The sequence below is a fragment of the Aspergillus tubingensis genome (genome assembly GCF_013340325.1).
Source record: "Aspergillus tubingensis WU-2223L DNA, scaffold_11, whole genome shotgun sequence".
Classification (NCBI taxonomy): Eukaryota; Fungi; Ascomycota; class Eurotiomycetes; order Eurotiales; family Aspergillaceae; genus Aspergillus; species Aspergillus tubingensis.
The window spans coordinates 1018140-1041587 of record NW_023336285.1 but is presented as its reverse complement, the minus strand read 5'-3'; the positions used below and the strand labels follow the sequence as shown (position 1 = coordinate 1041587).

General features: G+C 50.8%; 5 protein-coding genes across 5 annotated transcripts; 2 read left to right on the top strand and 3 right to left on the bottom strand.

Annotated features, from left to right (window-relative positions):
• Positions 1 to 2479: 2479 nt before the first annotated feature.
• On the top strand, positions 2480 to 3457 carry AtWU_09686 (uncharacterized protein; the record flags this gene model as incomplete). Its single annotated transcript, XM_035504792.1, has 1 exon — positions 2480 to 3457. The coding sequence occupies one exon, from the start codon at positions 2480 to 2482 to the stop codon at positions 3455 to 3457; it is 978 nt and encodes a 325-aa protein (XP_035360685.1).
• Positions 3458 to 4348: 891 nt separating this feature from the next.
• Positions 4349 to 7552, bottom strand: AtWU_09685 (ankyrin repeat protein; the record flags this gene model as incomplete). Its single annotated transcript, XM_035504791.1, has 2 exons — positions 4349 to 7239; positions 7288 to 7552. 2 exons carry the CDS (start codon positions 7550 to 7552, stop codon positions 4349 to 4351), a joined length of 3156 nt encoding a protein of 1051 aa, XP_035360684.1.
• A 1696-nt stretch (positions 7553 to 9248) lies between these two features.
• AtWU_09684 (vacuolar protein sorting-associated protein 35) lies at positions 9249 to 12084 on the top strand (the record flags this gene model as incomplete). Its single annotated transcript, XM_035504790.1, has 5 exons — positions 9249 to 9385; positions 9465 to 10102; positions 10156 to 11114; positions 11164 to 11712; positions 11767 to 12084. 5 exons carry the CDS (start codon positions 9249 to 9251, stop codon positions 12082 to 12084), a joined length of 2601 nt encoding a protein of 866 aa, XP_035360683.1.
• Positions 12085 to 13318: 1234 nt separating this feature from the next.
• Positions 13319 to 17047, bottom strand: AtWU_09683 (putative stress response protein Nst1; the record flags this gene model as incomplete). Its single annotated transcript, XM_035504789.1, has 5 exons — positions 13319 to 13788; positions 13845 to 13958; positions 14013 to 15597; positions 15655 to 15899; positions 15967 to 17047. 5 exons carry the CDS (start codon positions 17045 to 17047, stop codon positions 13319 to 13321), a joined length of 3495 nt encoding a protein of 1164 aa, XP_035360682.1.
• Positions 17048 to 19512: 2465 nt separating this feature from the next.
• On the bottom strand, positions 19513 to 21359 carry AtWU_09682 (AMP dependent ligase/synthetase; the record flags this gene model as incomplete). The annotated part of the gene is made up of 3 exons (XM_035504788.1): positions 19513 to 20520; positions 20570 to 20986; positions 21039 to 21359. The coding sequence occupies 3 exons, from the start codon at positions 21357 to 21359 to the stop codon at positions 19513 to 19515; spliced, it is 1746 nt and encodes a 581-aa protein (XP_035360681.1).
• Between the last annotated feature and the right edge of the window lie 2089 nt (positions 21360 to 23448).

The window sequence follows — 23448 nt, the reverse complement described above, 5'->3', positions numbered from 1 at the left end:
TAAGTGTGCGTACGTATCACTATTCAAATTCTCTCCTGGAGATTGCTTACTTTCCGGAACCTTCTAAGTGGATTGCGTCATCTCGGTGATGTTTGATATTACTATAGTTCAATAATTCCTGGAGGGGGGGATTCATGTACAGGGATGGATGGCGCAATTTCTTACTGTTCTTCTCTATGTACTACTCTGCGGTGCGAGTCAGATGAAGGGATGTTTGGGAAGTATAGGTATAGCGTAAGCTTGAGTGATGGGATGTTAGTTAGGTGTGGATGGATATGCTTTCTTAGTGTAGACTTTCCTAGTTGTGTTGGGGTTATCCCTGTAGGTGTAAGTGAGAGAAAGTTAGTGCTTTCTAGTTTGGATTAGTTCGTGATGGTGTAGTATTATTATCGTTTACCTTTGGGTTAGTTAGGGTTATGTGGGCTTTGTTTTATCTATGAATTAGTCATGGGAAGATATCCATTCTACTGTATGTTACTTTGGAACTTACTAGAATGGCTGCTTTTTCTCATCTACTATCTAGAAGAAGCAATCATACGATCTACAAACATATATCTATACTACCTACAACGGAGTAAATCCCTCAAGGCATATCGGAGTATATCTACTTGCAACGCCGCGGCCGGAGATATTATTACGCGGCCCACCGTGCATGAGATAACCGCTGGCCACGAACCAACATCATGTCCCCATGGCTGTGGCTTTCTTAGCCGCTAACTCGGTCACACCGCAGCCAGATGCGTTGAGCTGTTCCTTGGGATCGGCACGGGGGACCGTGGGCGCTTGCATGGTCGATCACCGAACCTCGAGAGGGTGCGTGCTAAATAAAGGGATTTTATTGGGTTGAGGAGTGAGCCACTAAGATAGGATATACTTAGTAACGCCTGAATGGCTGGAACTCATGGCGCGAGTGAGTTTGGATGGATAACTCTAGATATGGATAGAATCCATGAACAAAATCTGGAATCCCACTGCAAAATACTACCATAGCAGTAGCAGCAATTACCTATACAGGTAAATAGACAACGGCTCGACGCGTAACACACCAGATATCATTGTGTCCGTCGTAGAGTGCATGCTTCTCCCCTATGCATCCGGAGGTGCCGTAGGAGATGCAGGCAACTTCGAAACCTGAGTTGGCATCTAGATCTGAGAGAACACGGGGAAGGAGATCCCGAGGACCCTGCCTGAGCTGGGGCTGTGATGCGCTGTGATGTGATGTGATATGATATGCCCATGGCAAAATGCTGATCCTGCTTTATTAGCTATTCCTGCTGCGGTGCCATGCCTAAAAGGGAGTAAAGATGAGGAAAAGGGATAACGAGTCTTTAGCGTTTGGTGGATTGTCAGTCGTTGGTGGTGTGATGGAATTCATCCCCTACTGACTTGACTCAGTGCCATTGTCGATACTGTTATTCTGTACCACCACATTCTGTGTTTCTGCTGTCGAGATAAGGTGTAAACGGGGGATAAGTGGCGCTCACACCGCCGCCGTGTTAATGCTCCGGTAAGCTCTGCTGGAGGTTAGAAATTCGGAGCATGACGTAGACGTGATGGAGATCTACGGTCCAGACTTTAGACATTGTGTGATCCAAGCAGGATGTAGTAAGTACGTAGTAACAAGGGCAATGAGACAGTCTGAGATGAACCTGGACTGGGCTGTGAGGGGATCAGCGAGGAAGTAGATTAGAGAAAGTGGATCCCTCCCCAGCCACTTTGGATTTGACAGCAGAGGGCCCGGTCAGGTCACGGGATTTCCAGCTTTAATTAGCACGTTTAGTGCCATTTTCTCATTTTTGGCGCGACATTTTAGTAGATTTAGTTAGAAAAATAAAAGTAGTTATTTCCTTTCATTATCTTCATCCATTGGCCATCTAAATCATGCTGCCTGTCCAAGATATAATTGGCACAAAAGAAAATAATGAACGCACAGGGTCTTTGCCGCTGGGAAAACGGCGATCCGTTGTTCTAGTGCCCTTCTGCCCACCAGAAACCAACGTGGCTGGCAGAAACAGACTCCATCCATCCCATCCCAGCCTCCTTTGACAGTATCATGATGCGCCAGCCTGCACCTTTTTTTCTCCCCGACGATGGGGCTTCGTGCCGTGTATGATGGCATATACATCTGCCGCACCCGTGTAGATCTTGCTTGCTTGTCACTGATTTGATTTTAATTTATTTTTTCTAGGCGTCAATTTTTGTTGTGTTCATAGCCTGGTTGGTCGGTGTGTGTGTGCTGTGTTGCTGGTGAATCCAAATCATAAATTGAGCCCTTGTCTCGTCGGTTGTTGCTGTTGCTCCAGTTTCAAATCACTCGGTCTAATCAAAAGACTCTTATACTAAGCATTCTAATATTCTCATAATCCTTGTTTTGTTTGTTAGACTATCTAGTTTGCTTCTCTGCCTCTGTGTTATATCTGTCCTGGTCTTCCCTTACATTCAGCATCTACAGACCTTTCCATATTGCACCGGCAGCACCATGCATACCGCTGCTCTCTTCCTTGCCCTCTCCCTCTCCGCCCATGCGGTGCCTGTCCTCAACGCTCGTGGAAATGACACCCTCGAACGTAGAGAAGAAGGTCCCTACAAAGTCGTGAATGTTGCGGGTCCTACTACTCCCGTTGTCGAGACCATCACTGCGACCAACCCTCCGGCACCGCCTACCACTATTACTGTCACTGAGTACCCTTCGTCCACACCAGCTTCCGTGCCTGGCGCTTCTCCCTCACCCTGGAATGCCGGGCCTAACGTGGGTGGTGCTCCGCTGGATCGCCGCGACACCAACAGCAGCGCAAGCGCACTGAGCCGACGTGCGATGTTTGAGGATGCTCCTACCAACAGCACCTTGAGCCGACGTGTGACATATGAGGTGGATGCCTCTACCAACAAGACTGCCAGCCGACGTGGAATCCTCGAGGATGCTAGTAACAGCACCCTCAGCCGGCGTATTCTCATGAAGGATGTTGATGCTACCAACAACACTGCGAGCCGACGTGCGATGTTCGAGGAGGATGCCCCTACCAACAGCACCCTGAGCCGACGCACTATGTTTGAGGAGAGTGCCCCTACCAATAACACTGCGAGCCGACGTGCGATGTTCGAGGAAGTTGCCCCTACCAACAGCACCGAAAAGCATGTAATTGCCGCTCGCAGCAACACCACTTCCGAAGTTTTGGCTCGTAGCCTGAATGAGACAGCCGTGCAGACTCGGCAGCTCAAGGATGCCCTTGTTTCCGAGCACCACAATGCCAGCGATGTTAGTGGCAAGTTCGGGATTATGGCCCGGGATACTCAGAAGCCCGAGAATGCCACTGATATTGGCAGCAAGGTTGCAGTTCACGCCCGGAACGATACAGTTTTGCAGGCCCGGGCATTCAATGACACCCCCTCTGACACCGCCGTCATGTCTTCCAGGCCCCACGCCAGGGGCCTGAACCACACAGACTCTCAGGCGTAGAGTCATCTTCAGGGGTCATTGTGACGCTTACCCAGGTGCCTGCCATATCGTTCTGGAGGTTGATAATTGGATGCGAACGACTGGTATGAAACACGTTTCATGAATTTGATGGATAATGAGTATGTGGTTCTTTCACGATTTCGGTTTTTGCATTGTCACGACGAGTCATGACTGCTCATGGTGGGGGGTGGGGGATATGGTCATGATAGCATGCATCTATAGGGGCGTTTTGATTTTTCTTTTTTATCCCTTCCTTTCATTTGCTTTTTTTTTTCTTTTTTTTCTTCTTATAGTTCTCTGGCGGTTTCATGCTCTCTTGTGGGAAAGGCTTTTCTTGATTTAGATAAGGGGTAGCGATTGCTTTCGTTGCGATTTCGGGTTCATACTAGGTCTAGATTGTCGTTGGGTTATTTCAGGTATAGGATAGATTGCTATGAAAAATTGGAATGGATTGATTATATACGAAGAAGCACTTGATTTAACTACTAGAGGACAGCGAATGGACTGACTATACCGGCCGCAGTTAATACTTGTTTGTGATGGCAAGCAGTGTTCAGAGACACATGACCGGATTACAGCATATCGTTTGTATTAGGTTATTTTACTTATTTTTTTTGGGCTTAATTCTTTCATATGTTTTATTTTTCTTCATCGCTTCCCCAGTTTATTTGATATTCTAGTCTAGATGTACTAAATGGAGCAGATTTAACTGAATAGATTTTACACGGCAGTGAGGTCGAAATCTAGATTATAACTGCATTTCATGGGCCCTTTTTGTATATATTTAGCGCCATCCTTGGATGGAAATGCGGAGGAGAGATAAAAGCGCACACTTTTGGCGTAGGTCAGTAGCTTCAGACGGTGACTACATCTCATGGTCAAGCATTACATCTATTCAACCGCGCCAGCCTTAACGAGCAATTCCGCTATTCTATGGAACCCATAGAATCGGGCAAACATCAAAGCTGTGCCTGTTATAAGACCTATCTCACACTGCTGATTCAGGTCTATCCTTCCTGAATCTAGTAACAGCCTGACCATGGCCTCGTCATCCTGCATGACCGCCTCAAACAGTGGTGTTATGCCTTCAGATGGGTTCGTCTCTACCGCCTCCATATCAAGCAGTAGCTTCACCATTTTATATCTCCTTTCGCGCACTGCCACTGCGAGCGCGTTGTTTCCCCACCAGAGTCCATTCACCTCGATACCTTCGGTATGAACGAGAAATTCGACCATTTCGTCGCTTGAGAACTTCAATGCGCAGATCAAGGGTGTGCCTTCGTAGCATCCGTCGCGGACATCAGCTTTACCACTATTAAGCAAGCATCGCACGCTTGCTACATGTTTTGAGAGTATGGCGCGGAACAACGGAGTATTAGTAAGTTTGTCCCTCATATCCCAGTCTAGTTTCCCACAGTCAAGCAGGAGATTTAGGACCTCGAAATTACAACAGGTTGCAGCGACGTGGGAAATCCTTTGTTCCAACTTATTCCAAGCGTCTTCGATCTCCTCGTCCTGAAGGATTCTCTTAACAACCGAAGTCAGGCCGAAGTTGGCGGCCATCCACAATGTATTGCGGGTTTCTTCCCCCGGGGCCCCGCGCTCAGCGCCGCACCAAGAGGCAAAGACATCGGATTTTGGATCACAGATTCTGGTGAGGATTGGCTCCAGGTCCTGGTCATCTTCCAGTGCTGCAGCCCGGATATGGGAAGACCACCCGTCAGCAGAATATTTGGAGAAGTCTAGATTTATATTAATCGAAGTTAGATCTTCTGCTGAGTTGGTCTGATGAGCCCGTGGCATGAACTTGTCGATATATGTGATGCAGCTGATGGCAAGGACGCCATGTGCCTCATTTGAATCAATCGGGCCACGTTCGCTGCAGCGACCAAAGCCATTTTTCTGCGCCAGGAATTCTCGCGCTGTTTGGTGTAGGAAGAACACCTTCTTGTTATTCACTGATAAAAGTAAACCACACCAGCTTCGCAACGAGGCCTGAAAGTCTTCGTCCGATTCTAGATCCAGCTCATCTGAGTCAAGGTCTAGATTGACAGCAATGTTCATCTCCGTCAACGTCAAGGGGCGGGATGCAGCCAGCATAATGCAAAAGGCCTTTCGCGCCATGTCCATGTCCTCAGATTTACTAAGGATCTTGCAATATGAATCGTTGACGTCCTTGGGGAGCTTATCGATGAAAACCCTGTCAATCCCTTTTTTGACTTTTTGAAAGCTATGTGTTTCGAAGTATTCAAAAACAAGATGGACCCAAAGGTATGTCCGGTGCTCCATTCGAAGTAGTCGCTCTTCCAGGTAGCTCTGGATGGGGGCAGAGAGACGCTTCTTTCGAGCCAGGCGCTCAACACGATGTTTGATGACGATGTTCACTTCTTGGCTAATCTTGTCGGATTCATTTTCGCCCGGTATGTGAATATGGGGAGAATGATCAAAGAGCTCTTGGAATTCCAATATGATATTTTCGTACGGTCGGCTGGTCACGAAGAACCTAGCCCTGGTTTCACCATCGTTTTGAACGAACTTAATGTTGTCTGTCAGGTCAACTAATTCGGATTCCTTGCATTCATCTAGCGCATCCAACACAAAGATGGTTTGTCCCATAGCAGGGTCCTTGATGACCCGGGAAAAGATATCCCAGAGCTTAGTAACCACGTTGACGGTTTCCTGCCCGTTGTCATTGATTACGTTCATTGCAAGCTTGATCAATTCAGGCTTGTTCGTGAAGATCTGATGCAGCAATGCGCAGATAGCTTGCTTCTGTGTATTCTGGTCTCCATCTTTGAAAAAAAAGTAGCATATCGTGGCGGATGGATTGCACTGGGACAACACATTGTCGATGAGATGCTTGGCAAGAACAGACTTGCCACAACCAGGATCTGCTGAAACGATCAAAAGCCCTCTATCATTGTCCAGCCACTGGTTAAAATGGGGCTGTTCTAGAAACCATTCGCAGGTGCCCTCGAGCCGATCGTCAACTCGGCTCTTGTACAATTCATAGGATGAGTCCTCCTCGTTTCTGGCCAGGCGGAAAAGCTGCCTACATTCTTGTTCCTTGACCGACAATGCTTCCTCATGCATCTGGCGTTGGAGGTTGAGAGCCTCGATATCCACTTCAAGGTGCCGTTGTGCCAATGGAAGAAGCTTTTGCATTGACTCAAAGTTGTGGCGAGTACTTTGTTCCACTTCGTTTAGATGCCGTCGGGATACCTCGGTGCTAATGGTGGCAGCATCTTGCTGGACCAAATTTTCGAGATCTTTGATCGAGGAAACCATGCCGTTCCAATCTTCCGGTTGGAAGATATCACCAGCGAAGTTTCGCTGCCAGCTGCGATGAAAGCGCAGAACACTCTTGACCTCAAAGTGCAGGATTTCCTGGTACAACTTGACAATGTTGGCATTGAATTGTTCTTTCAGCCCCGTATGATCCGAGCTCGGGCTGGAAGTTGACCACAAAATCCGCTCCAGTTCGACATGATAGCGAATGCGACCGGTGACATACGTGAATCCACTCTTGTTGGCCTGTGCCGCACTCTGGGGGTTCGTCAGCAATGGCAGGACAATGCAGACCCCTGCCCATGCCAACGACGCTTCTGGCGATGCCTTGACCGCTTCTCCAATGAAGTCTTTCACGGACAAAATCCAGCTTGCAGCTTGGGCCAAGCCTTCCTGAACACCCGTCCTTTGGATTTCTGCCTGATGAAGCCCGTGATTGATGATGATGTCCAAGTCTTGTTGGCGGTTGGTTCCATTCTTGCAAGAATTATCATCTTTCCTTGTTAGTATTCAATACCCAGGAAAAGTAAAATGAAACTCACTAATCTCCTGTCTTTGTTTTGCCAATAATTCTTCATATTTTTCAACCAAGCCTGGATCGAGATTCTTATACGCCTGGTCCCAGAGCGATTCATCACGGGCCGGTGTTTCCTTGCTGAGAGAAGCATTGGTTGACTTCACAGGCCGATCTTGTTGAGCTGGCCGAGGACCAACTGCCCCGTTTGCAACCGCCGTGTTTGCTGGTTGAACATGTTTTTCGTGCGTTGGCTTCTTTCCAAGCAACCTTTTCAATCCCAAACAACCCATCTTGCCCGTGCGTGTGCCGTGGGTGTTGACGGGGGGAAGAATCTGTCATGTCAAGTCCGATTCTCTCGTCTGCGGCTGAACACGCAGCAGCTGAAAGATACGGCCTAAAGACATGGCCTAAAGGCACGGTCTAAGCACCTAGTGAAAGGCGTGATAGGCGTGATTGCTTTTGCTGCTCCACCCCGCGGAAGTCCATCCCCGAATCCGCTACTAAGGGCAGGGATGTACAACCAGTGGTTTCCAATACATTTTTGGACGATCAATCTTCCTTTCCATTAACCAAAATTCTCCACTTGCGGAGAAGATGCCCAACTACTTGACCGACGGAGTAGACTCCATCCGTACTGAGGGAATCCAATTTGTCGTTGACGCCAGATAGACCCGACGTAATTCATGTGTTGGTAAAGACTGGGTATATGGACTGTTCTAAATCGAGGCTCGATCAAATGGATAATCGAGCTTCGCATACGGAATTTATGCCTAGAGATGGAAGTCAACAGGCGCTATGGTTTCCCTATGCAAGGACGAACTGATGGCAATCCTCTGCGCCAGTGGAAACTGCAATGCTTGTTCAATACCACAATGTCTCATAGCACACTACATCCAGTTGACTAGCGAGCTTGAACCTCCGCCATCGAGATTACCCCGCATGAGGATGATCTTTATATGCGCATTAAGATGACCTTTATGTGCGCCCCCTATGCGTGAGTATTGTCACCCCATCTGCCTTGCGTTTTTGAAAACCCCCTCTGCTGGCACTGTCGGCAGCCTGGTCATGCCATTTGATCTCTCCCGGCTTCAGGGAGTGCGAGAGATAGAGACTAGCGGAAACTAGACTCGGAAGACATGATTTGACCTTACCATGAAGACATCGACTTCACTTTCCCAACGATATTCGGAGTGTCTTAGGACCTGTGTCTTTGGCCAGCCTGCTGCTAGCGAACAATAGTTTATACCCTGCCGTGATCGGGGAACGCGAGACGAGGTGTGACGGGTGTGGAGATGGTGGGATCCAAAGGCAGTCCAATGAACTGGACTCTTGTTCAGTACAATATGATCACGTTGTTTGTCATTATTACTCGACCTTAGGGAGTTGAGTGCAGTTTAGGGACGTTGTCCCCTGCAGAGAAAGACAACTGAGATGAGGGAACAAGTTGTCAAATGCCTATCCAACAGCCTGTTCAGTCACCAGTACGGGGTCAAGGCATTCTTCACATATAAGCCTGGCATGATAAACTGGCACTCGAGAGTATTAGCACGGGTCTCTTTAGAGGGTCGCGCTTGAGGCTCTCGTGGTAAAAGTGCATATCACGATATCTATATTCTCAATCCTTGAGAAGAAAGAAAGTATTTATACCTGGGGAGAGTGTGACGTACAGCAATGGGGCGGGGATTACATAACCCACGCCCAGCCCCAGGTCGTAAACTAACTGGCATTCTGATCGCATGTCCGCATTCGCATTCACCTTCCCATCCTCCCACCTTCTCCTGCTCCTGCTGTCCCTTTTGTCCTACTCCTGTCTATGGATCAGGAGCTGTTTGAATCCCCGCCTGATCTTCTAGCGCATCGTGCCTTTCTGTTGCTCCCATCCACGAATTCCCCTCTCCGCCCCTCCCCCTTTCCGACCAGGTGTTTACCGCCCGATTCAAGCCACTGAGTCCGACACTCCCCTCACATCATCATCTCATATCCGCCATGGCCACCCCGGTAGCGGCCCCCGAAGACCAGAGCCGTCTCCTCGAGGAGGCATTGGGAGTCGTGCGGCAACAGTCCCAGATGATGCGAAAATGTTTGGAAACTCCGGGGAAATTGATGGATGCGTTGAAATGCGGGTAAGCTTGAGCTTCGGATACTCCAGGCAGCAATGACATTGGGATCGAGATAACTGATGTCTTCTGCCAATTGCTTCAGGTCCACCTTGGTATCCGAGCTACGAACCCCTAGCCTTGGTCCGAAACAATACTACGAACTTTACATGGCCGTCTTCGATGCCCTGCGACACCTCTCCGTCTACCTGAAAGAGAACCACCCGGTTAACCATCTAGCGGATTTGTACGAACTCGTTCAATATGCCGGAAATATCATCCCGCGACTCTATCTTATGATCACCGTAGGCACGGTATACATGTCTGTGGAGGATGCGCCGGTCAAAGAGATTATGAAGGACATGATGGAGATGAGTCGAGGCGTGCAGCATCCCATCCGCGGGCTGTTCCTGCGGTACTATCTGTCCGGACAGGCTAGAGACCACTTGCCCACAGGCTCTGGAGACGGTCCGGAGGGCAACTTGCAGGACTCGATCAGCTTCGTTTTGACAAACTTTGTCGAGATGAACAAGCTGTGGGTGCGACTCCAGCACCAGGGCCCTTCGCGCGAGCGCGAGAAGCGGATGCAGGAGCGCCGGGAATTGGAGCTGCTTGTTGGTAGCAATGTTGTCCGACTCAGCCAGTTGGTGGATCTGGAAGGATACAAATCTGGTATACTACAGGCACTGCTGGAGCAAGTGGTCCAGTGTCGTGATGTTTTGGCGCAGGAGTATCTCCTTGAAGGTAAGATGACGCAATTGTCTGTCGAAGGTCTGGCATGCTAATTGAGGATGCAGTAATTACCAAGGTGTTCCCCGACGAGTTTCACTTGCATACCCTTGATCTCCTGCTCTCCGCAATCTCTCGACTCAACCCCCACGTGGACCTGAAGAAGATTGTCATTGGATTGATGGACCGCTTGTCAGCTTATGCAGCTCGTGAGACCGAGTCTTCCGCCGAGCCCGATGCAAGAATCAAGAAGGAAGAGGAGGCTGTCACAAAGCTCCTTGGGAATCTCAAGGTATCTGAGGAGACCAAGAAGGAAGCGCCGGAGGAAGCAACCCAGGAGAACGGCGTGGAGCAAGCCGCAACTGATAATGCTGAACAAGCTGAAGCTACGACAGAAGGCGAGCCCACGGCCAATGGCGACGACAAGGCTGGAATCCCTGCAGATGTCAAGCTATACGACATCTTCTATGAACAAGTGGTCAACCTGATCAAGAGCCGCGGCCTCCCTATCCAAGACACAATGGCGCTCCTGGTTTCGCTTGTCAACCTGGCTCTTAACACCTACCCGGATCGCCTCGAATTTGTTGACCAGATCCTCGACTTTGCGACTAAAGAGACTGCGACGTATGCCGACCATGCCGACCTGCATTCTGCCCCGACACAGCAGAACCTTTTGCACCTCCTTACCGCACCCCTCCGTTCCTACGCCTCCATATTCACGGCTCTTGCCCTGCCCCACTACATCCCACTTCTGACTTCGCAATCCTACACGACCCGGCGAGCTGTCGCAGGCGAAATCGCTCGCAGTCTTCTCAAGAACCGAACTTTCATCACGACTACGGAAAACCTCGACCGCGTGCTGCAAGCCCTGAGGGTTTTGATCAAGGAAGGCACTCAGCAGTCTATGGGCTATCCTGGCATTCAGTCTCAGCGGCGAGGTGAGACTGATGAGACCATCGAGGAACAAGGGTGGCTTGCACGTCTGGTTCATCTGATCCAGGCCAAAGACAATGATACCCAGTTGAAGGTAATGCCTCTTCCCAACACAATATGACCACCACTAACCCCCTTCTAAGTTACTCCAAGCAACCCGCAAGGCCTACCTCGACGGTAACGAGCGTATCCGATACACAACACCGGCCCTGGTCACGAGTTCGATCCGTCTGGCACGCAAACTCAAGGCCCGCGAGCACTACGACGACAACTGGCAGTCGCAGTCTTCAGCCCTTTACCGGTTCATGCACCAGTGTGTCAACAACCTCTACCAGCGTGTGAACCCTGGTTGTGCTGATTTGTCCCTGCGTCTGTTTGTGATGTGCGGAGAAGTGGCGGACCAGACGGGCTTCGAAGAGTTCAGTTACGAATTCTTTGCACAAGCCTTCACCATCTACGAGGACTCCATCAGTGACTCCCGTGCTCAATTCCAAGCCGTCTGCGTTATTGCGGGAGCTCTTCACGGCACCCGCGGGTTCTCCAAGGAGAACTATGATACCCTCATTACAAAGGCCGCTCTGCATGGAAGCAAGCTGCTGAAGAAGCCCGACCAATGTCGCGCTGTATACCTAGCCAGTCACCTGTGGTGGGTTGTCGAGAACCCCCAACGAGGCGAAGAAGACCCCAAGAACGTAAGTGTACCTTCATCTAGTGACATCCCACAGTCAACTTCTAACATCAATCAGCTCTACCGCGACGGCAAGCGCGTCCTCGAGTGCCTGCAACGGGCCCTCCGCGTCGCAGACGCCTGCATGGACACTGCCGTGTCCGTGGAACTCTTCGTCGAGATCCTCAACCGCTACGTCTACTACTTTGACCAACAGAACGAAACCGTCACGATCAAATACCTCAACGGCCTCATCGAACTCATCCACTCCAACCTGCAGACGGATGAAAACGAGCCCAACCCCAGCCTGGAGGGCCCGAAGCGGCACTTCCAACGCACACTGGATTACATCCGATCCCGAGATTTCGAAGGCGTAGTCACCGATCCCAGACAGTGAAATTGCATGACCCTCCTCCCGTATGAATGAGCGATGTTACCTACCACTACCACTACAGCCCATGTATCCCCAGACATCCGTTTTGCCCTGTTTTTTTCTATTCTTCTTCTTCTTTCTCTTCCAGCCTCGCGCGTGTAAGATTCCCTGTCCGTTCTCTCTCCTCCCCCACTTCTATTATCTTCTGCTTCATGAACCGATTATCACCCTACCCTACCCTACCCTATCTTATGTCCGCCCTCAATTCGAGCCGAATATATCAATCAGTGTATTATCATCATCTTCACATCATTATCATACCCTTTCTTTTTTTCACCTTTCTTATAGTTACTAGGGAGGAAAATTTGATCTCCGATAGAAAGCTCTTGATTTCATTCTACTTATATCATATTCTGCTATTCTAGTTTACGTCTACTATTATCAATACTAGTACCCTGCGCGCTTCTATCCTAGGATAGCTTCTACTTTAGTACTAACTGGGCAGAGACTGAAGACACCTAGAAGATGGTGGTTACTACGTAGTGAGTAGGTATGTAGTTAGTTGAATACTGGTATAATGCCTACGATACCTTACTATCTAACTAATTAATACTTCCTACCTTATCTAGTCGCCTCTACAGAAACTCTACAATAACCCCACCGTCCAAGATTGAACGATATGAATTAGAAAAAGAAGGAAGAAGAGAAGGTAGAAGAAGTTTAAGTACGGAACGACCAGGATCAGTCAATCGATTGACCACCTGATAAAGATCCGATTCGCATCATGCAATTGTTTTAACACGGAGTTTCAAACGAACATGAGGTATTTGGGAGCCTTTTAGAATAATGCTCCTTGGGAATCGCTACACAAGGAAGAAAAAAGGGAAAAACAAACAAGAAAATGGTGGGGGTTTCACTTCAGAACACCCACCTGGATTTCCGGTGGGGAAGCGGTGCAAGAAAAAACAAGCAAAGCAAAAAGAAGAGAACAACGTAACGTACATGACATGATTGATGTCTGTTCAATGTGCGTAGGAAGAGAAGATGGAAAGGGGGAACTCGGAACACGAGGAAGCTCATCAGTGATGTGGTAGGGTGGAGGAAGATAGGAATGAGGATGGAAGAAGAGAGTTTGATGACATGATGGACGCTTTCATTCGGTGGAGTAGGAGGGAATTGATGGAGAAAGAGCAGATGACGGAAAAGGGAAGAAAGTGAGAATGTCATCAATGATTCTCGTGCCATTGCAACTGGAAGCCTAGAACCCCGTGGGAGAAGAAAACTGTCGGAGCACGGATGGTGTCGATGAACCGATCCCGCCGAACGCTGGAAGACTGCTACTGGGAACCGGACTGCCGATTTCCCCGGGGACAATGCTGCCTCTGTGACCTGAGGACGCACTGTTGGTGTCCGGTTCAAACTTGACACACTCGCCCGTTTCGTCGCTCCTGATCGAGAACGATCCGCCTCCGTTCTGCGTGTTGCCTTCTGTGTCGCAGATGTCCAGCATTTCCTTCAACGAGATCGGAGGCTCATTGGCCGGCCGTAGCTGATTTACCTGACGAAGGACAACGTTCACATCATGGTACCCACTGGCTCCCTTGGAAGGGCTCATCATGTTGAGTTGCTTGCAGGCTTGGATGACCAGCAGTCGTATCGTCACGGGCCGAGAGGCATGCGCACGGTGGTGACCGCCGGGAGCAAATGCGTTGTTGGACCAGCCACTTCCTATAAAGGTCGTCAGTTGATGGCACAGAAAGGACTGACGTCGAGGTGAAACTGACCAGGTCCTGTTCCCCATGTTGGAGCGCTGGGGAAAGGAGACGTGCCGAAGGGAATCTGTGTACTCCACGTGTTTCCTACACTCGGGCCAATCGGGAAACCATTATGCTTGGCTGCTATGAAGTTGTCAGCTTATGCGACAGCCATGACTACTTGTCAACGGCACTTACCTAGGGGATCTGCGAAGAGGGACGTTCCTGCAAAGCTGGCTCGGGTCGGTCCAGGGAAGGTGCCAGGAGCAGTCGCGCCAGGAAGCGACTGGGAGAGATTCGAAGTAAAGGGAACATCACTGTCATCGAGAAGAGCACTGCTGCCCAGATGCGCACTTAGATCATCCACGTCGCGCTGCGCTGACCGGTTGTTCTGGTCTTGTTGGGTGCTTGACGGGCGCTTGATAGGACTAGGCCGGGAGATCGGGAAGGCATGCGCATCCAAAGGTGACCGCTCAAACGAGCTGGACGGCTGTCTGGAATGAGCATGAGACAGCCCGCTCGGCTGCGCAGCGAACGCATTGGTTATGGGCTGCTGATGGAATGCTAGACCATGTCCTGGATCGAGCGGAAAGCCACGTCCCGGAGGCATAGGACGAGTTCCGTTCATGCTTGGAAGCACGGGCAGTCCATTTGGCGCAGGAAACCCTCGCAGTTGGTTCATCAGCGGGCCCGAATGCGGCGGGTATGAAGGTAACTCATGGCCAATCGGCGGACGGGAGACCAGGCCCAACCCAGGCGGGTTCGATGGTGAGAATCCGGGTGGATTAGAGCGGTTCAACGCACCAAGGGGAGACAGGGGTGTCGAGGGCTGGGGGTGGTGAAGCAACGGCGGTTGTCCATGGCCCTGCTTGGACGTAACGCTGGACGCTCCTGACGACTGCGAAGGCGCCATCGATCGTGGGGAAATGGATACTTGGGATGGCTCGGTGCTTGCAGGCTGGGACCGCGGAGACGATGTATGGGAGCCCTGCTGAGACGGTTGCCGCGGCCTGGCAGGTGTCGGAGCTTTGGGGACAATCGGAGTGGCGATTTGGTAATGCGGCGACTGCAAGTATGCAGGGAGCGCCTGGGCGTGTTGCAAGCTGGCTGGGATCGGAACCGGTCCTGTATGCGACACTCGCTTCGCTTGGGGATCGCGTTTCTCCTGACCTTCGTTCTCGGTCTTGGGGGCGGCCTCCCGACGTGTCTGCGCATCCTTGACTTGACGTTCTCGCTCATCCTTCGTCTTCTTCTCCCGCAGGTCGTTTTGCCGTGCTTCTTCTCGTCGCTTCTTCTCCAGCTCCTTCTGCTCTCGTTGCTTTCGCTCAATCTCCGCCTGTCGCTCTCTTTCTTCGCGCAGCCGCTTTTGCTTCTCCGCCTCCTTCCTGAGACGCTCCGCTTCTTGGGCTTTGCGTTCTGCTTCTCGCTTCTTCTTTTGTTCCTCGCGCTTCCTCCTTTGCTCTTCCAGCTTCTTCTCCTGTTCAGCCTTGGCCGCAGCTTCCTCGGCCGCCTTCTCCGCCTCCCTTCGCGCCTTCTCTTCCTCCTTGGCCTGCTTTTGGAGCTTCTTCTTATCCTTCCTCTTCTGAGCTTCCCGCGCTTTCTTGGCGTTTCGTTGCTCGTTCCGCGTTTGCTCCTCCATCAGTTCCTCGATCAGTTTCTGCTGACGTTGTTCCGCGACCTTTTCTCGATAGGCTGTCAAGACGCGCTGTTCGAACATTCGGGCCGCAAATATTTGGAACATCCGTCGGCCTTCCTCCATGCGTTGCTCTTCCGTCATGGCGTCCTGCAGAAACGAGTCAGCTTGCACTGCATCACCACCCGGCCAGTTCCCGGAGCTGACCATTTCATCCTCCTCATAATCTTCATCTTCCTGACTATCGTAGTCCTCGTCCTCTTCCTCGTCATAATCGTCGTCATCTAGAGGACCGTGGTTGTGGCCGCCATGGAGGGATTGGTGTGCTGCTGCTATGCCGTACTGGGTATCCTCTTCACGTTGCATTCGGCGCTCAGCTAATTGCTCCATCATGTCGATGAAATGTTTCCCGTCGTTCTTTAACAGATCGTCCGCGACTGTAAGGATGCCATCTGCAAGTGATGCAAAGAGGTTAGTATCTAGCTTCCGAGAATTAAAAAAGCCTCGGTCGTCGCCTACCTTTGACAGTTAGACTATTCCCAAAAGCGAAGAAATCTGCGCGGGCTGCACGGGTCTCTTCGTCTTCGTAATCGTCGTCGCTGTACGGCTCGTCATCCTCATCATCTTCATCGTAGTCCTCCTCCAGATCCTCGTCGTCTTCCGGCAACTCATGAATCCGGCCTCGAGAGGGATGAAATTGGCCTTGCGTCCGTGTATGTTGACCGGGTGATCGTAGAGGCGGGTGGTATAAACGCGGAGGCGGGACCATGGGCGGGCCCTTCTCGAACGAGCCTTGGTTGTTGTTCGCGTACTGTTCCAACTCCTCATAGTAGGCGTCGTATAGTACTTCCAATTCCTCCTCGATGGCCGTCCTTTTCCTCCCACATACGGTACAACTGCACGAGTGTTTCTGCTGCTCCTTCATCTTTTTCAAGACCGCATCCTTTTCCACCTTGACGAGCTGGCGTCGCTCCTCCTCCCCAAGCTCAAGCCAGAACGTCTTGATGTTCTCTCGCTCTTCTTGCGTGGAGGTGTTCCAAATGCTGCGGTCCTTACCCGTCTTCAGAAGCGTATGAGGCAGATGCGGCGGTAATGGCGGGGGCAGATGCTGTGACATGGAGACAGAAGGAGTGGACAGTGGTGTCGAACTTTCGTCGCCCATGGTCTGAGAGCCGGCCCGATTCTTCTTTCCTTTCTTCTTCTTGGATTTCCGAGCCGTAGCATTTTGTTGTCCCGGTTGCCCGTTCGACAGACTCGGCGGGTGGTCGTCCAGATCATGTGTCGCGTCGTGAATTTCCTCATAGTACGTTTCGCCGTTGGCGCGTTCGTCGAGGTCGTGCTCGTCGGATACATGAGACGCTGGCGCGGTAGGGCTCAGACCGTTCTGCTCAGACATGTCCGCGGAGATGTGGCCGTTTCCGAACTGACGCTCCGCAGCCAAGCGGGCGGCCTGTTTTTGTCTGCGTTTTTGCTTCTTGCGGTTAACCGACACGGGTTTGGAGTCTGATAAGGGAAGTTGGTCGTGATGGTGGTCGTTGGGCGCATGGGCCTCGCCGTTCGTGGCGTGTGCAGGGATGGATGTCGACGCAGGATCGGACATTGTGGAACCGGGATTCGGCCGGGGCGTTTGCGGCGGAGCCATGGAGAAGTGAGGACTTAGGAGGCTATGATAGCGATGGGTAGGGAGGACGAAGAGGGCGGGCTTCTCAGTCTCCTAGGATGTTCCGACCTAAGCACCATGCTAGGGAAGCGTTCCGGCGGGAAAAAGTCAGCAGGAGGGTACGGCGGAGATAGCCAGGTAAGAGATAGTAGCGAGGGTGTAGAACTCAAAGCTTACCGGACAGCGGTCGGACGAAGGCTGAGGAGATTATTGGGGATGGAGGAAGGGACAAGGGGAGGCCCAAATCCAGGATGTCTGGTGAATCACGCGAGGCAGGCGAAAATAGAGGCCGCGGGTGGAAAGCAGGCGCCCAGGTGAATTGGGGTGAATCCCAAGGGTCGACAAACGGGGAACGAGGGCGGAGAGGGGTGGAAAGGACCCGGGAACCGCACGACAAGAGGGGAGAGAGAGGGGGGGAGGATAGCGTTCAATCCCCCAACAATCGGGGAAGATAGGGAACAAGCGGGGAGGAGAAAGAGGATGTGAAAAGGCGAGACAGATGACAGCGAGTGAATGCAGTAAACCGGAGATGGGAGGAGGGGATTCGGCGACACAGGCGCAGACACAGCGAAGATGATGGGGTTTGGATGGTGGACCTTGACGCCGGGCGTTGGGCTCTGGATGGTTGCCGTGCCGCTGGCCGCAACTGGATTAGCCGCCGCAAGCGAGGTTGCTCGCCTCAGTTCTCAGGCTGAATCTATCTATTCTGCCTACATATAGGGTCACACTGTGTCTATTCTACATATATTCTATATATCACATATATCACATCTTGTTGAAAGATTACCACCAACCAAATAGCCTGGACTTTCACTTCCCCTCTATAATAAAGTTCACACTTGTCAATCTACCCACCAAAGAGATCTATGCAATCAAGCGCCCAACTTCAAGATCACCTGCCTACTAGCTTTAAGCGCCCTTTTGCCAGCCACCCAACCAGTCAAACAGCCAAAAACGAACATGTATAATATCTAAACTTAGCTTTAAATCCGACAGGTAATTCGTAGTGTTCTCCAACCTCCCACTACGTACCACTAACGATACCTCGGACTACCGTCGGAACTTAACCTCTAATATGACCGGGGTTTGGGCTATTATAGAGTTCCCTCATCTTCCTTCTTCCTAACTCTCCTGCGGGGTCACCAAAAAGCCAACCCCCCAAAAAGAGGGGTGTTCATAATCTCATGATCGGCGCGCGCGCATTCCATCCTACCTGACATGATCTGATGCTGTCAGCCCATCCGGAGTGGATTACACAGGTATTCCTGAATTGGGGTAAAATATGTTGATCGATTGAACAGGCTTGTTTTTCTTGAAAGTGACATGCCCTGATGGGCAGGTGACTACGTAGGCTAAACAGGTGTTCGTTTGGTTTTAGCATAGTTGGCATGAATGTCTCAGTGCGGAGTAATAAATCTCCCCACTGGCCGCCGGTGTCTCTAGTACTGTTGGTTAGCTCGGGTTAAGATTGGAATTACACAATTGGGGGCATTATTATTGCTGATGGCAAGGGTTCTCTTATGTGTCATTAAATCCTTATGAAGGGCAGTGTTTATTCATTCTTGAGATAGTAAGGGATGCAGTGTATCGCTAGGAAGTCTGAATGTGAGGGGAACTAACCGTGTGAAATTCAAAAGTGTGATAGGTGCTATAGCCACTCACTGTAGGTTTAAAAGGCCGAACCCAAACATTCGTAACTACTACTATTCATAAATGCTATGAGACATATGAATCACTTTACGTGAAACACTCAATAGGCAGAACTATCTGGTGTCTATTGCAAAAGTCTGTTCGAATTGGTCGTTCGGCTACAGAGTAGCGATCAAAATATAACCTAAAGTAAAAAAGATGATGTGTCTATAAAAGTTGAAGATGGTGAGTCCTGCGATCCTCCTGGCTGACCTATCTCGTAATCCAATGCTGATCCGCACTGTTCCTCCGCAATGCCTGCTGGCTACTCCCGCAAAATACCCGCAATAGCACTCGTAAAGAGCACAAGTTTGCATACGGTTGGAGGTCAAATGGAAGACCGAGAGGCTCCAGAGCATGTCATATACACCACATCAACATGATCAGGGCAATCGACTAACCCAAAATAGATCTCCGACCATACGAGGGCGCTCACGACTGTCACCGAACCGAGACACGGCACGGCATTTGACGGCCTACGGGGTCATAGCCAGCATCTTTCCTGTCCCCTGATACTGGTAGTGGTGTCCCTGTCTCGGTCCAGAAGCTGTTGGTGGACCTTTCGCCTCAAAGTATTCCGGAGGTTGGCAGGCCAGATGTCATCCATGTTAATCATCTGTGCGTTGTATGGCCCAATAATCGATGCGAAACGTCTGGAACCCGTGGAAATATCATAGCGCCATTTCTGCCCGCAACCGTTGAATGAAATTGCTGTGTCAGGTCGCAGTCAGGAGCTCTGCCTCGCGCATGCCGAGTTCTGTTCGGTCGCCGGAAAAGTCATACTCATCACCGCTGCTACTGTCATCCTCTTCCGTGAATGTCGCAGAGATCAGTTCGGCATACAGGGACTCGGTTGGCTTCCTCATGACCGTCCCTTTAGGTGTCCGGAAAAACCCGAGCTGCGGTGGACACAAAACAATCCGCGATCGCTGGATTTTTGCGTGCTCGGAGGCAACGGAATTGGCTTCGACGACAGATGGCCAAATGGCGTCCAGTAGCTCGTCTCTACTCATTTCTTGATAGGAGCTTTGCCTGGCCTCAATGAGAAGCACTGGTTCGGGACGACCATTCCCCACAATCAAAGCCCCTGTGACATGAGGATCTCCTCTCAGGATAGTCTCCATGGGAATAGGCCACACTTTGAGCCCATTTTCCAGCACGATTATATCTTCGGTGCGCGAATGAAAGTGCCACAAACCAGCTTTGGTGGGATGAGGCTTGAATAGATCTTTAGTGCGCCACGTGTGTACCTTGGGATAATTATGAGCAAGGGATAGATATGGCCGTGAGCTCTCGGCTGGGTGCAGAACCAGCTCATAGACGTCATCACCCACAGCCTCCATCTCAATTTCCGGCAGATTGTTGAACTCGATATATTGCCACTCTCCTGGCTGGGGATTGAGCGCCTGGATGTGACATGTCTCAATAGAGCCATACATCTGGCGTATATTTGTTACCTCACTGAGCTTATTCCCAACACTAGGTGCCAACGCCGCTCCACCACAGAGGATGAAATCAAGCCGTCGTGCCTGGTCATAAGCATCTGGCTCAAGCATCCACTGCTCTACCAGAAATGGGGGAACATAGATGGCTCGTATCTGCGGCTGTTGTTTCATGATGGAGCTCAGCAGGGCCCCGCTTGGTGGGACAGTAAGAGGACCCATGACGAAAGCAGCCGTACGTGAGATGAGAGGCAAAAGGGTGAATGCATGGAGGCCAGCGAGCTGTTTATCCATGAGCTCAAGAATACGAAGGCCGCGTAGAGTTACTTACGTGGTGAGGCGGAAAAGGGGAGTAATATCGTCCTGGTGGAGAGAAATTGAATTGATCTGCATTCTGCGCACGACGTCCCTCTGGGACAGACATGAATGTATCATTATCAGCGCAGGCGAGAGTGCCGTGGGTGTATTGGACCAGTTTTGGCTGGCCTGTTGTGCCGGAAGTGTGCAGAATCAGACAGCGCTTGTTCTGGAATTCTTCAAAAGAAGCATTCCAGTGGAATGGAGGGGACTTGGACTTGAAAAGCTCGGCCAGTGTTGGCACCGGCAAAGATTGCATGAAGGGGTCGAATTGCTGAAGACTTTCTGCTGCCGAGCACATGACGTCCGCATAGAGAAGGCCATAGACGTTTGCTTCCTGCAAAAGGCCCAAATTCTGGATGGGGGTGTTTTGAGGAGAGACGAACATTGCCTGTCTCATGAGTCAGTATCGGATACTATTTCTAGAGAGAATAGACACATACATTCCACCCGCACTTCATGAGCGCCAGCAGCAAAATGGGGTAGCGGAGGTCAGGAGGGCCAATGTAGGCCAGTGTTGTCTTTTTGGGCACTCCGTCAAAAGCGCGTTCAAGCCACCAAGCCATATGGTCTACTGCCGTCGCCATCTTTTTCACGCTTATGTCTTTGTAACCATCCATGACGCTCTTCGTCTTGGGGATAGCAGCGAACACGCGATCGGGCTCGTCATGGGCGTAGTAATCGAGAATGTCAGGAAGCAGTCGATGTCCTCTAAACTTTTCCCCGCCCCGAACCCACGACTCCGTGCCGTTACAAGCAGCCATTTTAAAATATGGTAAAGACCGCCTAGTTCTCTAGTAGATGGGATCTGAGAAGACCTGCCGATCCCCAAGGCCGTGTCTGAAAATGAGGTTGTTGTCGCTTGTGATATGACTGCCCGGGGGAAATTGGCCGTGGCGGGCTAATTCAAACTCTTGTGGTGGGTAGGCAGTCAGTCAGTAAACCAAGTGCAAAGGACCTTAGCCCAAGCAAATGCCACAGACTGGATGCGACTAAGCACGTTTTCACCCCTCGTGGGAATCCATCGACCTGCGTGTCTAGGTCTGCGCTAAATTGGTCTTTCGATCAATGATAGTTGGGCGACCCGTGCCTGCAACATGCATAATTGAGCCCGTGGGCCGCACCAGGAACCTCCGTGAAGAAGGAGGAAACTAAGAGGAAGACTGCCGTACTGTAAGTGTAATCGGCTGAACGGACCGGAGGAAGGTTCAGTCAATTGTAACTACTAACTGACTAGCAAGCACACTGAGAGTGGGCTCTTTGCTCGGAAATGGCCGCTGTCCCGCGCCACGACGACTGGCGGGCCGCTGGCACTTGTACCAACGAGTCTAGTAGTTCATACGCTCTTTTCGTTTGGCACACCCCAAATTGTGCGCTCTTTGATGGTGGCCAGGTTTAACCTAGGACCAGCTTATCGTATGACACGGACGTACAAAGGCGCAAACACCCCTTTCATCTTCTGCACTGCACCATGTGGCGCCTGGATGGCCATGAGGTGCTCCGCAGTTGTCTCGACTATTTGGTTAGCGGAATGATAGAAGCACTAGGGAATGCCGATCAGCCTGGCCCAAGTGTGCGCCCGTGGAATTGAAGGCTGCTCCACAATTGCATCTGCGATTGTCGTTTCCAGATCAATTCCGCTCCGGTGGAAGTTGGCATGTTCCGGCGGCCGGCCAAGATGGAATTTGCGATTGACGTCTTGACGGGCCGGCTCACCATGGTTGAAGGGTGGAGGTTAGAATTTGCGGGAACATCATTGATCGAACCCCAATTGCAGGATTCTTCCAAGAGCCGATAGAGGAAATCCTGGGAGACTAATGACTTCATTGACCGGCCACTCCCTTCCTGAAGCGTCAGGCAAAGTCTCAATTTTGATGTTTCGTGTCCGTCGGTTTTATGAACCGCGCTTGGAAATAAGCGGTGACGGTTACAGTAGATGCCGAAGGAAGCGAGGCCAGAGATAAATGGCCCCCATAGATCCGTAGAGGCCATCCGGTGAGACCATCATTGGGTACGGATGATAAATGCGCAGTCCGGGCCCGTTTCGCTCGATGCTTTGATTCGCAGAACGGTTAATGGCGCATCCTCGCGCGCCCCGAATTAATCGACGGCGTCCGGAGAAAACGCCCGACCCAAAGGTCACGGCTAAAGGATGGTCGTAGTATTAAGCATTTCACTGCTAACGGCTGCCAAAAGCCATCTTTGCTCTTGAGATGAGTGGCTGCCAGAGATTATTTGCCGAACTTTTTGAGCAGATGTAGACCAGCACTATATGAAGGGTCCAGCCACAATGAGCAGGTACCAACGAAGCATCTGCAATAGCGGGCGTATCTCCTCCAATTCTATATGTTATGCATCGCAGACTCGTCGTCAATAAGTGGACTCACAGCCGATGTCTGAGAGGTAGAGACACTGTTGAGAAGAAAAGCATTAGACCTGCTATACCAAACCGAGGAGCACCATCAAACCTCTGGTAAACTATTCTATCGAGTAAGCAATAATCGAGAGAATCGTCAGAAGGCGGTCGATTTGAATGATAGCCCATAGGCACATCTTGGGTGTCTAGAGCATGCGTCGGGTTGTTGAGAATCGGACTCCGTCCATTCGGTCAGTGGTCGCATATTGCGAGTCAGGCAGATAAAAATTGAGAGAGACAACAAGAGACGAGACGCTTCTAAGACGATCAGAGACCCACGGCAATCTTGTTAGATTGATTAGCAGGCACTGAGATGAAGCACGCATGTCACTATTAGAGGCGCTCGGTGTTCAACGTCGGCAGCGTGAAACGAACGAATAGTTCGGCTTTCAGTTCGGAGAGGAATTCCCAACTGGCTGTTAGGTGACTTGCTGAGA